This window comes from Heliangelus exortis, chromosome 13, assembly GCF_036169615.1.
Source record: "Heliangelus exortis chromosome 13, bHelExo1.hap1, whole genome shotgun sequence".
Lineage (NCBI taxonomy): Eukaryota > Metazoa > Chordata > Aves > Apodiformes > Trochilidae > Heliangelus > Heliangelus exortis.
The window spans coordinates 11,531,690-11,545,980 of record NC_092434.1 but is presented as its reverse complement, the minus strand read 5'-3'; the positions used below and the strand labels follow the sequence as shown (position 1 = coordinate 11,545,980).

Genomic DNA, 14,291 nt, shown 5'->3' with positions numbered 1-14,291 from the left:
AAAAAGAATGAGTCCTAACATGTGGTATTAGAAAATCAGGCCACTTAGCAGTAAAACTCAGAACAGCAGCCTGTGTCTCCTCCACTTTCAGACCACCTCTGCAATTCCTGTCTATGACTGCTACCAGAGGCACGATACGGACTCCCTCGCCTGGGAATAATCTGAAGGATTTATTCATGTAAAAGAACATTACAGAGAGAGGTCTACAGAAAAGATGTACTTTCAATTTGATTAAGTCCTATTCTGGGAAGCACAAATGGAAAAAAAATAAACAGAGTTAAAAAACAGTATATATCATTTGGTTTTGATTTTACCTACAAAAAAGCATAATAACTGCTCTGAAGCTTGTTTGCTGAAGAGTGAACATGATAGTTTTTCTAATTCTAGATATTGTTTTCCTTTGCCTATGAAAAATGAACTATCGTATGAAATACTTCCCCATCAGCTAATTTGAAGCAATTATTAATATTAATGGTTAGCTTCTAACATGCATTAATAATTTAATAATGCACTCAAGAATACTACAGTGACAGGTACAAGCAGATGAATTTAAAAGTTTTTAAAAGCCTCATTATCAAATGAGTCCATCTGTCTTTACTCTTTATTAGTCTTAAGTGTGAGATAGAAAGCCAAACAAGACAAATGGAAGACATTAAGGAATTCCTGGCAATTGTGTAAGAGTTGATGAAAGTTTTACTTTTCCTCATAATGTCAGTTTCACGGATCTTTTCCCAGTTATAAAGGCTTCAGTCTTGGTTTGCCCTGGAAAAGTTACCTATGTCTATAATGCTTGGTATTCAACAGCCTCTAGTGGTTTCAGTTCTAATAGCAACATATTATTGAATCATTTTAAATTGTTTTCAGGACCCATACCACAAGTAATCTGAAACAGCAGAATTCTTAATACAGTTTATGAACTACAGGAATAATGAAGAGTGAAGAAGGAGAGAGTTTCACTTTTTCTATTAGTATGTAAGCAAATGGGTGAAGAGGCCAGCTACTACAGAGTTTTACAAAGCAAACACATGCACAGGCAGAGGGTTCTGCTGTGCAGTACAAATCAGTTTGTTAGAACAAATTTATCTACTAACCCCCAGAAGTTAGTGAGTATGCAGAACAAACCTGCACTAAGAAAAACCTTACAGATGGTTCTTCCATCTAGCTACAAACTCTAGGTAACTGTCTAACACTAGCCCTGCAGATTCACTACAGAAGAATTTGCACAGGAATAAACTGGGACAAAAAAATAATAAACTTTGAAATCTTCAAGTGTGAGTATTGTTGCATAAACTTCCTTTCACAGTGGAAGTATAGCACACTAACAACTATGAGATGCTCAGTTGCTATCCTCTAGCAACATAATTACCAACCCATTTCCCCTCTTACTTTAGCAAGGAACATGGTTACAAAGCAATATACTAGCATTCACAGGCTATTCTGCATAACTAAATCTTTATATACCTATTAAGAAGTAGAACAATCAGATCCAGCATTTAAGGGTTTGCATTAAGACTTTGTATTGAATTTTACTTCAAAGTGCCAAGATTGAAGATTGACTGAAGATGAAATTCCCTTCTCCTCTATGACTATACAGGGTATAAGATGCAAAGAAAAAGGCTGAGAGGCTGTATCTGAACAAATCCATTCCCATTACTAAAATTCTCTCCTGAATAATACAACTGAATACCAAGAAAAATCAATGAGTAACTAGCACTGTTTAAAATAAGCAAAATTCTTCATATCAGCTAAAAAATTTTAAATAATCAATACATTCTGTAATGAACAAAAGGAAAAACTGCAGTTAGGAAAGGAAGAAATAGTTACCTGTGGCCTCGAATATCAGACTGATCACAGACTCCTCCTAAAGCAATTCTGTGGAATTCTCGACCCAAGGTCTTTGCAATTGATCTTCCAACACTAGTTTTACCAACCCCTGGGGGTCCCACAAAACAAAGAATAGGTCCCTTGAGGTTGTTTTTAAGCTGTCGGACAGCTAAGTACTCCAGAACTCTTTTCTTCAACTTCTCCATAGCATAATGATCATTATCCAAAAGAATTCGAGCTGCACGAATCTCCAGGCGATCTACAAATCATTGACACCAGAGAAGATATCAGCACACTTACCTTTTAGAATAGAAAGAATTCATTTTATAATACATTAGAAACACATTCTTAAACATGCTCATCAACACAACCCCTGACACACACACATTTCAATGTTTTCCAAAAACAAAGGTATTATAATTTTCCTTTAACTAGGAAATTAGACATAATTAAACATATTGACAATGAATTTTTTTAAAACCCACTTTTTCAGCATGTCACAGATTGGAATCTGGTTGAAATGAATTTAGCCTCTTATTCTAGAACATCACTTTAATCATAAGCAAAGTCATCAGCATTTACATCCTCGCAGCAATGTCTGTAAGTGTCCTGCAAGGTCTTCTCAAAAGATAAATTCAACCCTATGCCTTCATCATCCACTTCTACTACAAGTCTATAAGCAAAGCAAGACCTTACTGGCTTGAAGGGCAGGCTTTACTTGTTATGCAACACTTAGTGATTTGGCACTAAGTGATTTAGTAAAAAACACCACTGTGGTACTTGGACTGGAATAATTAGTTTTTTGCACTTGCCATAATTTGATAATGGAGATAAATGGTCAGGCCTCACTGAGGGTCGTTAATGCCTTACAGAGATCAGGAATTCCTGGCACAAAGCAGCCATCTTCTCCTTTGCTTTACAACATCAAGAGGGGAGGCAGGAAGCAGTTAAGTCTATCAGCTCAGCTCACACCCAACCTTCAAATGCTATGCATTCCAGATGCAGACACCTCATACCAGTACATGTGTGTATTTCACATACAGACAATTGTGGTTAAATTCTCATCATCAACCCTGTTAATTTTTTATTTACCCACAGAATAAAAAAAATCACTAATGACTATAAACTCCTATTGGATTTTCGGTTTTTATACTCATGTGTATTTTTATTCACCATAGTTATGGAGACCAAAGCACCACTCTCATGAATGTGAACGCAAACTTAGTAACTTTGCTTAAAGTAAGAATTTCAAACTACACATGACAGAATTTTACAAGATTGAAGAGAAAATTTCACCAAAAATTCTGCTTGGACACAAGTGTCAACAAATCCTCTCTCATTTTGGAGTTGTTGAATATCACAGAGCTCCTCTACAGAGATCTGAAACCAGATCTTTTTGGAATGTAATGATTAAGGAAAACATTTACAAGAAGATTTGTAAACAGCCAAGGCTGTTCCAAAATGGTCTAAGTTAATTACCATGCATACAAGAAGGCACAAGCTAGACATTTCTTCTGGCTTGGTATGTTATATTTCTTTTTTATATCATATTGTTTTAAATGTCATTCAAAAGCCTTGTTCTTCAGTAGCTGCTAGAAGGAATTAAAAACCTTTTCTCCTGCCGCATACCTCCCAGAAGGTTGTTTTGCCCATTTGATCTACTTGTGTTGATGAGAAGAAAAAGCCAAGTTTGGTTTTCTACTCCTATCTTGTTCTCCATTTTTGTATACCGTTCCCATATTAACAGTATCACTTTCTACTCACAACCTTTGAAAGCCATGGTACAAAACTGACATGATATGCAGTTTTTCTATTGTACCTGAAGTCTTAATTAATAAATTCACTACAATTGTGTTTTTCATCCTTTGTTCTTTACCCAACTTGATTAACTTAAGACATACCGGAATCTCCTCTAGGAAGATTCATACTAGAAGTGTACAAAAGCTTTTTTGTCTGACATAGACATAGTAATTAGATGCTCTTTTCTTCATAATTTTAGATAAATTCTAGCACAGACTGTAAACAATTAGACCTTGATTTTTCTCTGTAGATATTCCTAATACTTTTTAAATTCACGTTCTTAGATATACAGCTGAGCTACACAAGCTATTCAGTATACAGATCTTACTTTAAGCCAAACCGACTGTAAGACTTCAGTAAGATAATAATAACAATTTTACAGTCAATGAGATGAAAATTTATAAGACAGAACTAAGTGCATAGTGTTTACCTGCTGGTTACTTGTCCTGACATACCTGTGCAAGACACAATCAGCAATAATCAGTAATAATAGAAGGGTTTACCTTTTGTACTCTTGCTCCATGGCAGTTCTACCATGAGTTCCAAGTAATTTCTTGTCAAAGCATATTCTGGCATTGACTGTGGCATCTTCTTTAATCTGGAAACGTGCACAGAATTCTTATGGCTAACCAGTAATTAACTGTGGAGTAAGACTCTTGCACCATAAGATAGATGTTTAGCAAATACTAAAAATCCAAGTCACTACTCCATCAATTAGATTATCTTTCTGTAATAATAGGTTCCTTATAATATACAAACAAAAACGAAAAAAGGAAACAGTCCCCTATACATACACTGCATCCACAATGCATGCACCCCTGTATATGAATCCTCACCATCACCATGGATAGCACAGTTAAAACAGAGGAAAAAAAGGCTCAAAAAAGACTCAATAAATGGGTCAGTTTATTCATTAATTAACAACTATGTTGTTATTTAGCTGCTTTTTTTTTCTTTCTTTTTGAGGTCTTCATAACATGGAGGCTTAAAGCTTTGTCATGATGCAGGCCCCTTGCCCACTGGGCCACACTGCAATGTCAACACCAGCCTTGCTGCAGTTACAAGAGCAGTGGGCCCAATATTGTTCTTGTTGCAAGAGCAAGTGCAGTAGGGCTGACACAATCTGGCACTTTCTGACCTTGGGCAGTGAGTTGAAACCCAGTTGGGTATGTCCTGGTTTAGGCCAGGATAAAGGGAATTTTCTGTCTTCTACTTTTGCTTTCAGCTAAGTCTCTTAAGTGCAGTAAGTAGCTGCACTTGCTGAAACTAACAGCAAGTTTCTCAGACAGTGTCTGCTTCTAAGACTGATAATGCTCGATGTTTATAGTTACAGCCAGAGACTGGTGTGCAGCACCAAGGACACTGCTCAGCTCTGAGGAACATTTTACCCTCCAGAAGGAGTAAAGAGGTCACACCTGCAGCCCTCCTTTAGGAAGGAACGGACAAGATAGATGCCAGAGTTGACCAAACAGAGTATTCCATCCCATACATGTCATACTCAGTATAAATTTGAGGGATCACAGGGGTCAAAACCCCTTTTTCCTTTCCTTCCTGCTTCCCCTTCTTCGCCTGTTCCCTGTTTTGCTTCAGCATCCTGGGAAGATTCTGTCCGTTCCTCTGCCTGTGCTCCTGATCCATGCCAGCCTGAATCTGTGTGTTCCTGCCTCCAGCTCCCAACTGCTCTCCACTCCAGGAGTCCAGCCTGGACTTTCCCTTGGTGGTGATGTGAGAGTTATTGGAAGAAACGGGGGGGGGGACCTTGGTATAATTTTTTTATATTTGTATATATTTAGTAATTTTTCCTATTTATCATTACTGTTTCATTAAAGCTGTGTAGTTTCCAACCCGTAAGTCTCTCTCCCTTATTCTCTCTCCTTTCTTTATCTGGGAGAGGAGGGGGATTAATAAAGAGCATCTGTTATTTGGTTTAATTGCCAGGCCGGTGTTAAACCATGACAGGGACCTTCTTGTCTTACAACAAATGCAGTGATCAGGGGCAGTCCCTAACTGTACCCAAAACTCTGGTGCCTGGGAGGTGCCCCTCCTGTTCAGATCACAAGCCCACTATGAAAGTTGCCAAAGATCACCTGACTCAAAATACCGCCACAATGGAAAAATACTGACCAAAGTCAATCATTCAGTGATACTATAAATATAGATCCTGAAATTAAGCCCTTTGGAGCTCTCCAGTGATTGCAGCAGATTGCTACCCTGTGTCTCACAACAGCAGTTTGTCTGTCCAAAGGAAAAGAGGGAGCAATTTACTATAATTCAATTTCATGGATCAATAAGAATGGTATTTCACCACAACTACTCTTTTTTTTGCAGTTTGGAGATCACTAGGTACCAAAATTTAACAAAATAGGGTAACCTCTGTACCTATGTATCCACGTGTATGTGAGCAATGGAGTTTAGAAACTTTGTAAAACCTTTCACTGAATTACTGTGTTGATTATAACAAAAATTGTTGACTGTTGCTCCAAAAATTGCTTCATCCAATTTTGTGATTTGTTATAACAGTGTCAATCAACATCAATTTGTTGCTATTCCAAATCACAACAGACCCATAATTGTGCATTAAAGCACTACACTAAAATCCCTGCACCTACACCATTTAGACATAAGCTGACCAAGTCTAGGAATAGAAGTGGATTCAGCTGCACCTACATTCTCCCTCAGAAGGAGTTTAGAAAGCAAGGTCGACTCTGAACCTTGTGATTCAACAGGGAGGTCTTTCTCATTCCAATCAGATCCTGACTCTAAGTCTCTATCTCTGTATGGATCAATTCTTCAGCTTGCCATGTAATTCACTGCAGTTCCAACTCATACAAGACTCTTCTGCATAGTAAGTAGTAGAGAACCTTGCCATCAAATTCAGTTAAGTAGCTCTATTATAAATCCGTATTAAAAAAAGTTTTTCTTAGTATCTTTGTTGGTGATTCTTTAAATGACTTTAAGACCTTCCACTCCCATCCATGACAAGCTTACAGTTTAATGTTATATCAACATATAAACCATATCTAGAAGACTTTGTATTTCTTTGTCATCACCTTTGATGTTCCAAAAAGATGAAATGATGATATTTATAAGCAAAATCCATCACTCTACTAATTTTTTTAAATCATTTCCAAAATACAATCAACACAGAAATACCATCAAATAAGAAAAGGATAATGCAAAATTCTTCTTAAAAAGAGAAGAATCCACCATTTGACAGTCTCTTACCTCTTTATTTCCTTAAGACAAACTTTAAGAGCTTGTTCTGACATACTGGATGTTCTAATCTTTTTTTCCAGCATGACAACATCATCATGATCTTCCTCTTCATCATCATCTTCTGTAGCGCTTGAAATGTGACTGATTCTTCTATTAGGACGAATAGCAACAACCTAGGAAATAGGAAACAGAGATGGAGAATAGTATTAGGCTTTGGTAGGTCTGCCTTTTTTTAAGGGAGTATAAGTCTCCCTTTTTTAAAATGTGTGTACTTTGGCTTTGAATGGAACACACAATAAAAACAATAAAAACATGAAAGGTGCTGGGAGACCTTTCTTCACAGAAAAGCTCAGGTTTTAATCCAATAATAACTTCATAAAGTGTTATGATACTACTTTATTTAAAGTTACAGTTCTTACTATATTGTATGTATTTCCTTAGTGGATTTGTCATTTACCTAAACTAGGAGACAAGAAAAAACAAGAACAAAAGTGAAAAGAGCTATTTCTGATTTTTGTTGGCATTGCAGCCCATCATACTAAGCAGAAGCCTAATCTTTATAAAACGGATGCTTTCTCTCTTATCTTTTGTAATTTCTCAGTTACTTCATGTTTACTAAACTGCAGAAGTATAGTTAAAATGCAGCAAAAACCTAAGCTGCCCTAGTCTAGCAAGCTACATTTTACAACACAAATGATTTATCTGTATTTCAAAAGCTATCATTCATCTGCAATGCCATTAATAAAAGGTACAGCTTTCATTGCATAGGCCAAAACTCAGTGTGAATTGGGCATCACATACATGATGCTTTGCAGGAATCTGAGCACATATTCAGCAACAGAAAGTGCTCAAATTAAAATAAACAAACAAACAAACAAATAAATAAATAAAGCAACCCTAGGCAGTTTTAGAAGAGTGTTTTCTCTTTTAGGTATCAAAACAGCTGAAGTTGCCAGCTGTGTGTCCTCTCTAGCTCCAGAGTGACCATGAAACATTATGACCACAGATTAAAACTTTGCACAGATTAAAATCATGTATGTTCGTTAGCCTGTTTGAAAGTGCATCTTTACATTTATTTAGGATGTTTAAGTAACCTCCATTTAAAGGTCCATACCCGTTTATCATCATCCTGTTTGGGCTTTCTTGTTTTCTGAAGAAGCTTCAGGCCTTCAATCTGTCTGACAAGCAATGGTATAGTCATCTTGAACCGTTCTTCCAGCCTAACAGCATCTAAAATCTAAAAGCAAAGAGTTGTAAGCAGCCAACAAGTTCATGCAGGCTGATCAACAATTTGGTGGTAGGGAACAAGGAAGGTACTGTTACTGTCTTTCGATCTGAAATATAGAATAGGTAGAAAAAAAGGTAGCAAGAAAAGCAATGACACAAAAAATCTAGCCTCATGGGTCTGGGTGCCAAAATGACAAAGCACCCCAACACAGAAAAAAAAAAAAAAAAAAAAAAAAGTCTTATCCTGTTTTTGAAGCACCTTAGTATCTCTGTTGTACATGCTGTGGCAAGCACCTATCAACACTCTACTTTTCAATTACTGAGCCTACTGAGGAAAGAGCTAGTCCTCTGAGACAGCTACAGCATGACTTTGATCAACCCAGAATAAAATCACCTTATGCCTTAAAGCTTTTATTTGTTTGTTTGTAGTCTTAAAACTTTATAAACTATTCCATTTTCATGTGTAATCAAGCTGATACATGGAAATGGATAGAATTTGTCTCTTCTGTATTTCCACAGCTTCCAGCTGCTGCTTTTTTTCTTTATCACTCCTAATTTTAAAAAGTCATGGTAAATTTCATGACTAATGTACCTTCCCCTAGTAGGATGCTTAGCTAAGGTATGCACCTTCACTTCAAATTGTTGCATTAATTTCTATTTGTTGTGCTTTGAGGGACCCTAAATTATGCTTTCAATTCAAGATTGACTGTGCAGCACTGGCAGTGACAAAAGAAATGAAGAACAGAACTTCCAAGCAAACAAATAGAGAAATCAGACTACTAAGCATCAAGCCTTAGGCATCATTTTTGCATAGTTATTTTGACATGTGATGGAAATCTAACCAGTGACTCAGTATTGAAGAAACTCCACACTTTCAGATGTCTAAAAAATGTCCAGATGTTTAAAAAAACTAATTCTGAAGTTGATGGTATTAAGTGATGTATAACAATCTGTGAATTGTAATAAGCATGCAAAAATTCAACACAATTTGAAGAACTGCGCGGCTTAGATTTTTATCACCTTTATCATGGGAAGGAGAAGTCCATGTTTTATTTATTGTTTAATAAAATGAACCGTTTCCAACACCAGCTGGATTTATTTACCTGTTAGTTGAGTTCTGACAGGTAGCTATATAAACACTTTAAACAACAGCCTAAAGAATTCTTACCAGTGTTAATGCTCAATTGTGACACATATCTTCTGGCACAACATTTTCACAGTACAGTCTCAAGTATAAGCAATTTCAAAATAATCTAAAAGTGATAAAACAAACCAAAACCCCCCCAACACCTAATTCCCTTTAAAAAGTGTAAGAACACAATACCTGAAGCTTCTCTTGGTTGGATGTACGGATGATAGAAGTCAGTATATCTGGCAAAGCTTCTCTGGGCAGATTGTCCAAAAGACGTCTCAGCTTTGCGACTGCAGGAACAGACATATCCAGCATCTCAACCAACTGTAAGGTACACACAGTGAACACTATTAATGGTTTTAATGCTTCTTATGTGAGTACCCGGCTTAGAAATGATTGGATCTTTCAGCAACAAAAGTGTCTAAGTACTTTGGCAAAAAGCTACTGAAATGAATTTTTAAAAAGTTTATAGAAGAGTGAGTAGCTCAGCATAGGGCAATCAAAACTTCAGGCTTTCTGCTTGTTTGCGAACTTAAAAATATAATAAAAGGCAGCATGTTTTACAATGCCTGAATCTCTCATTCCCTCACACATCCCAATTAAAAACTTTCCCAGCTATCTTAACACTAAGATGACTTTTTTTTCTATGCATCCTTTTAACTCAATTTCATTTTACCGGAGACAACTGTTTACATTCAAAGCTCAAGAGTGTTATTTCCACCCACAAAAACCCTGTCCATGGTATATATTTATATATATACACACACATTTTCCTGGAAAAAATAATCAAAAGTACTCAAGTGTATTTATAGAATGGCTGTACATGAACTAATACCAATTTATCATAGCACAATCATATGCAGTTAGACTCATCCTGCAATGAGCTGCACAGACCAACTGAAACCGGACAAAAAACTTTAAGAAATAACAGAAGTATCTATTTTGTAGCGGAAGAACCGGAACTCTATTAGCCACTAAAAAACAGAAGAACTACAGAAAAAGAAGGGGAAACAGCAGACAAAAAAAAAACCCTTAATCACATGCATAAGTGCATCAATATATAGTATAGAGGATTGATATAATTTACCTGTACTGCATACTTGTAGAATTGTTCTGACAACTCTCCAAGTTCCTCCTCAGATTTATGCTGATTAGTAAACTGCTCAAGTCGATCTAACTGTTCAACTTCAGCAACAGGATACGGCTTCTCTTTCAGCAGCTGCAGGATCTGGAACCGGCAGAGGCCCGTGACCAGCAGTGTGTAATGTGGCTTGGGCCAATTGCTACCAACCACCTGAACTGCCAAGGCAGCTGTGCCAATCCTAAGGACAGATCAAATCTTCATATTAATTGTCGTTTTTTCACAGAACATTCTGTGCACCCCTTCTCAAAAACCAATCAAGCTATGGGTTGCAAGAACTCCTTCTAATCGTGAAAGGCAACCAAATGATGTAATTTCCTTTGCAACATAGATTACAAACCTGAACCCTGAGATTAGAAAATTAATGAACTAAATGAAAAACTAACTATGATAACACAGTATTATCAACTAACTTAAAATGTAATTTCTTCATAAATAATTGAACAGCTCTTGCTGTGGACAGGAATGCAGACATTTCTGCCTAAACTCCACACATTAGAGAACTGACTAAGTCACAAAACTGCCAGCTTCATTCTAAACAAACATTTTAGATCAGATGTACCTGTTCAAGCAGATTTAAAGAGAAGTTATTTGCTTACAAAACCTTACTAAGTACACTGATGTAATAAAGTTTTGAAAGTAAGGGTTACAGCATGTTATGTTTAACTCATGCTTTATCCCACATCACATTTTATGTTAACTAGGTCATTAGTTCATGATACTTATTAGGTCAAAAATGTAATTAATAACTGCAACAGCGTTAATACTCCTGGCCTAAGCTCTTGGATGATATTTTCCTCTTTCACCTTGGTTTTCAGGATTTTCTTCCAGACGAAGCTACTGGACAGGCCCTGACACAACCCACATACTCACACACAAACACAAACACAGACACAGACACAGACACAGACACAGACACAGACACAGACACAGACACAAACACACAGACACACACACAGCGCTCTCCGGTGCAGCCACAGAACTTTCTCGGAAGGGAGAAGCGTTTCGCACACGGCGGCGGCGGAGCAGACGAGACCGCCCGCCGCGGCCAGTCCCACCCCCGTGAGCCCGACGCCCCGGCGGAGGTGACAACATGGCGATCTCGCCTCGGGGCACCGCCGTCCCGACCGGGGAGGCCGGGTCAGGCTCAGAGGCTACGGTACAGCTGCAGGTGGGAGAAGCGGAGCGGGCCGGGCCGGGCCGCACCTGTGCAGGGAGGGCAGATCGTCGCAGTCGGAGGTGGGGTCGCTGGTGTTGGGGATGACGCCGATGATGGTGCTCCTCAGCGAGGTGCCCTTCAGGAGCCGGCTGCGCACCAGCTGCATGTTGCGCGGCGAGTCCACGCTCGTCCGCATGGTCGAGCCGGGCAACAGGACGCCCTCATGGGTGAGCAGCAGCGGCAACCGGCTGGGGATCTGGATAGCGCTGCCCGCCGCCATGGCCGCCTCCTGGCCCCCCTCCCACCGCCCACACACCGGCACGGCCAAGCAGCCTCGGCGCGCGGCTCCGCCCCGCTACGGGCGCCCGGAAGGGACAGTCGCGCAGCAGCCCGCCCCCGACGGGCCGGGCCCGGGACGGCACACCAAGGGCTGGCTGGCCCGGTCCAGCCCGTCCTGCGCCGGGGGTGACACGCCTCGTCCCCGCCTCGCAGGGGGCACCTTCGTCTGCCTGGCCTCAAAGACTTATTTAACTTGCACAGTAAAATAACTTCTGCCTTACTTTTACTCTTTCTCTCTGCTTTTTCCTCTTTTAAAGGGCAAGCTCCGCTGCGGGTCACGGCCCGAGGTGCCCGCCGGGCGCCGGTTCCCAGGAATGCCGCTGTGGCTGCCACAGCCACCAGATGTCAGGCGGCGCTTATAATTTACCTGTAGAAAAGAAAAAGCGCTACAGCGTCTGACACGGGAGAGGGTGTGTATACCAAGTTTACGATTTGTGAAATGGGTGGTTACTAAATGAAATCCATTATTTGTTTGCTTTTGGAGAACTCTGCTGTTCTGCATCTGTGCTCACGGCCAAAGGGCTCCGCATTTTGTTTCTTCAAGCACAGGTTTGTGCAGAGGCTCTTCCAGTGCCCGGTGCAACCCTAAGCCGACGGGAGGCCGTGCAAGACACAAGGCTCCGAGGGGCAGGACCCGAGGTCTGAGCCCGCCCCACCGAAGAGCAAAGCACCCACAGGCGCTCCCTCTGCCCCAGCCAAAGACAGGCAGACGGACCCTGAAACCTGGCTAATGCTGTGAAGTTTTACTGAAATAGAGGTTATTTTGAACAAACCTGGAGGTACCAACCAAGGTTACAGCTCTCTATGATCCTCGTGATGCTACTTAGCCCTGTCCTGCAAAAGCTTGCCCAGGGGAAAGTGCTCTGAGCACCCAGGCCCCGCGGGGAGTTCAGTTGGACAGTTTTAGAAACTCCCCTTTTGTTTTTCCAAGAAGGTGAAAAGAGGTGCAATATCAGAATTGCATAATGCAACGAATGAGCCAATTCTTTGTTAATCACTGACTTGCGTGATATGTTTTGAACAAAGGTAATCCTGTACACAGGGGAAACGTCAGTAGTACAAACCGACAATTTGAAATGCGCAAGTGTAGCGACAGTAAAACACTTGCTTAATCATTCAGTTTAATACCTTAATCTGTTGGCCTACTGGAAAATTTCACGGTAACAGGGCATATGGTAATACTAAAAATATATTTAAATGCAAGAAGTTATTACAGCTGAGAAAAATATCTTAAGAAGCAGCCACCTCAGGTACCTCAGAAGCTGGAATCTAATATACTATTCAACATGACATTTAAAAAACATTAATACGAAAGGGCACATAACACAGGAATATGGAAAATGTTTTGTGAACTTCCTGATGCTAAAAACAATTATTCTTTAAATATATGTTCAACACTCACAAAATGTTTAAGTGTCTTTAACTAAATTAGTTTGGAATATAAACACAAACCTAATCTGAAGGTTAAACATTCACTCACCACATTTATTGATGAATTTTCTCTAGTCTGAGGCCTTTTCATTAAAAAGAATCTACCAATCTCATCATGTTTATACTCCAGGCTACCATTTTCCCCTCCTTCAGAGATGACTAAGCCCCTAAGGTCATTAAAACTAGTTTTTTAATTCATTTTGGAGTTGTATGTTAGAAAAAAAAATCTTCAAATTCTGCATTAAAATTGCTCTCAGTTTCAACTGAACAACTCTTAGTACCTAGGGCTATAGTTTTCTTGCATGTAGTTTAAAGTGGAAGTAAATTAATACAAAGAGAGAAAATACAATTACAGCAAATATTATTCTCACAGATGCACAGGAATTTTAACCCACTTTGCATTTTGGTTGGTATAACTAAGACCTTTGATATGCTACAGGTTTTAGAGTTCCTAGATCCTTAACTGGCTCTCATTAACCCTAGTGTGGTGCATTTATTTTAAACCTATTACATGTCAATTATTAATAGGAATTTTTTTAGTCTTTCTATTCCAGATCATACTTTTATGAGCTTGAAGTATAATTAATATAAATGCTTTGGCTCTGGATACACAAAAACGAAAGGCATTATTTACATGGAATCAGCCTTTCCCAGAGACTCATGATCTGAAGGCAGACCAATGATCCTGTATTTTTCAAACTTAGAATCACAGAATCATCAGGGTTGGAAAAGACCTTCAAGATCATCAAGTCCTACCATCAGTCTGACACTACATATCTCTAAGTTTCCACACAATATAAACTCCTTCCTACCCTAATAATGTTCCATCTGCAAACTCAATTCTCTTCCATTAAAATATGCATACTCTTCTTTTCTGCCCTCTCAACGTCACACCCTGGAGTTCTCGAATTCTCTCCCCACCTCCTGCAGCTATTTTATAAGATATGACAGTCTGTCATCAGACTTTCCCTTTACTGCTTCCATTTTGTACTTACAGATTGTTTGATGCAATGGTGTTCTTT

The 14,291-nt window shown here is 39.1% G+C and overlaps 1 protein-coding gene across 2 annotated transcripts in view; it reads right to left on the bottom strand.

The window, feature by feature from the left end:
- The window catches only part of LONP2 (lon peptidase 2, peroxisomal), a 34,450-nt gene extending 22,598 nt beyond the window's left edge, over positions 1 to 11,852 (bottom strand). The window contains exons 1-7 of one of the 2 annotated variants that reach the window (XM_071756855.1): positions 11,547 to 11,852; positions 10,287 to 10,521; positions 9,392 to 9,523; positions 7,955 to 8,077; positions 6,850 to 7,013; positions 4,128 to 4,222; positions 1,825 to 2,083 (exon numbers count right to left, since the gene is read on the bottom strand). In XM_071756855.1, coding sequence (XP_071612956.1) covers positions 1,825 to 2,083; positions 4,128 to 4,222; positions 6,850 to 7,013; positions 7,955 to 8,077; positions 9,392 to 9,523; positions 10,287 to 10,521; positions 11,547 to 11,779 — 1,241 coding nt within the window. In that variant the 5' untranslated portion in view covers positions 11,780 to 11,852. The remainder of the gene's footprint in view (positions 1 to 1,824; positions 2,084 to 4,127; positions 4,223 to 6,849; positions 7,014 to 7,954; positions 8,078 to 9,391; positions 9,524 to 10,286; positions 10,522 to 11,546) is intronic. The other variant, XM_071756856.1, reaches the window with a different exon arrangement.
- Between the last annotated feature and the right edge of the window lie 2,439 nt (positions 11,853 to 14,291).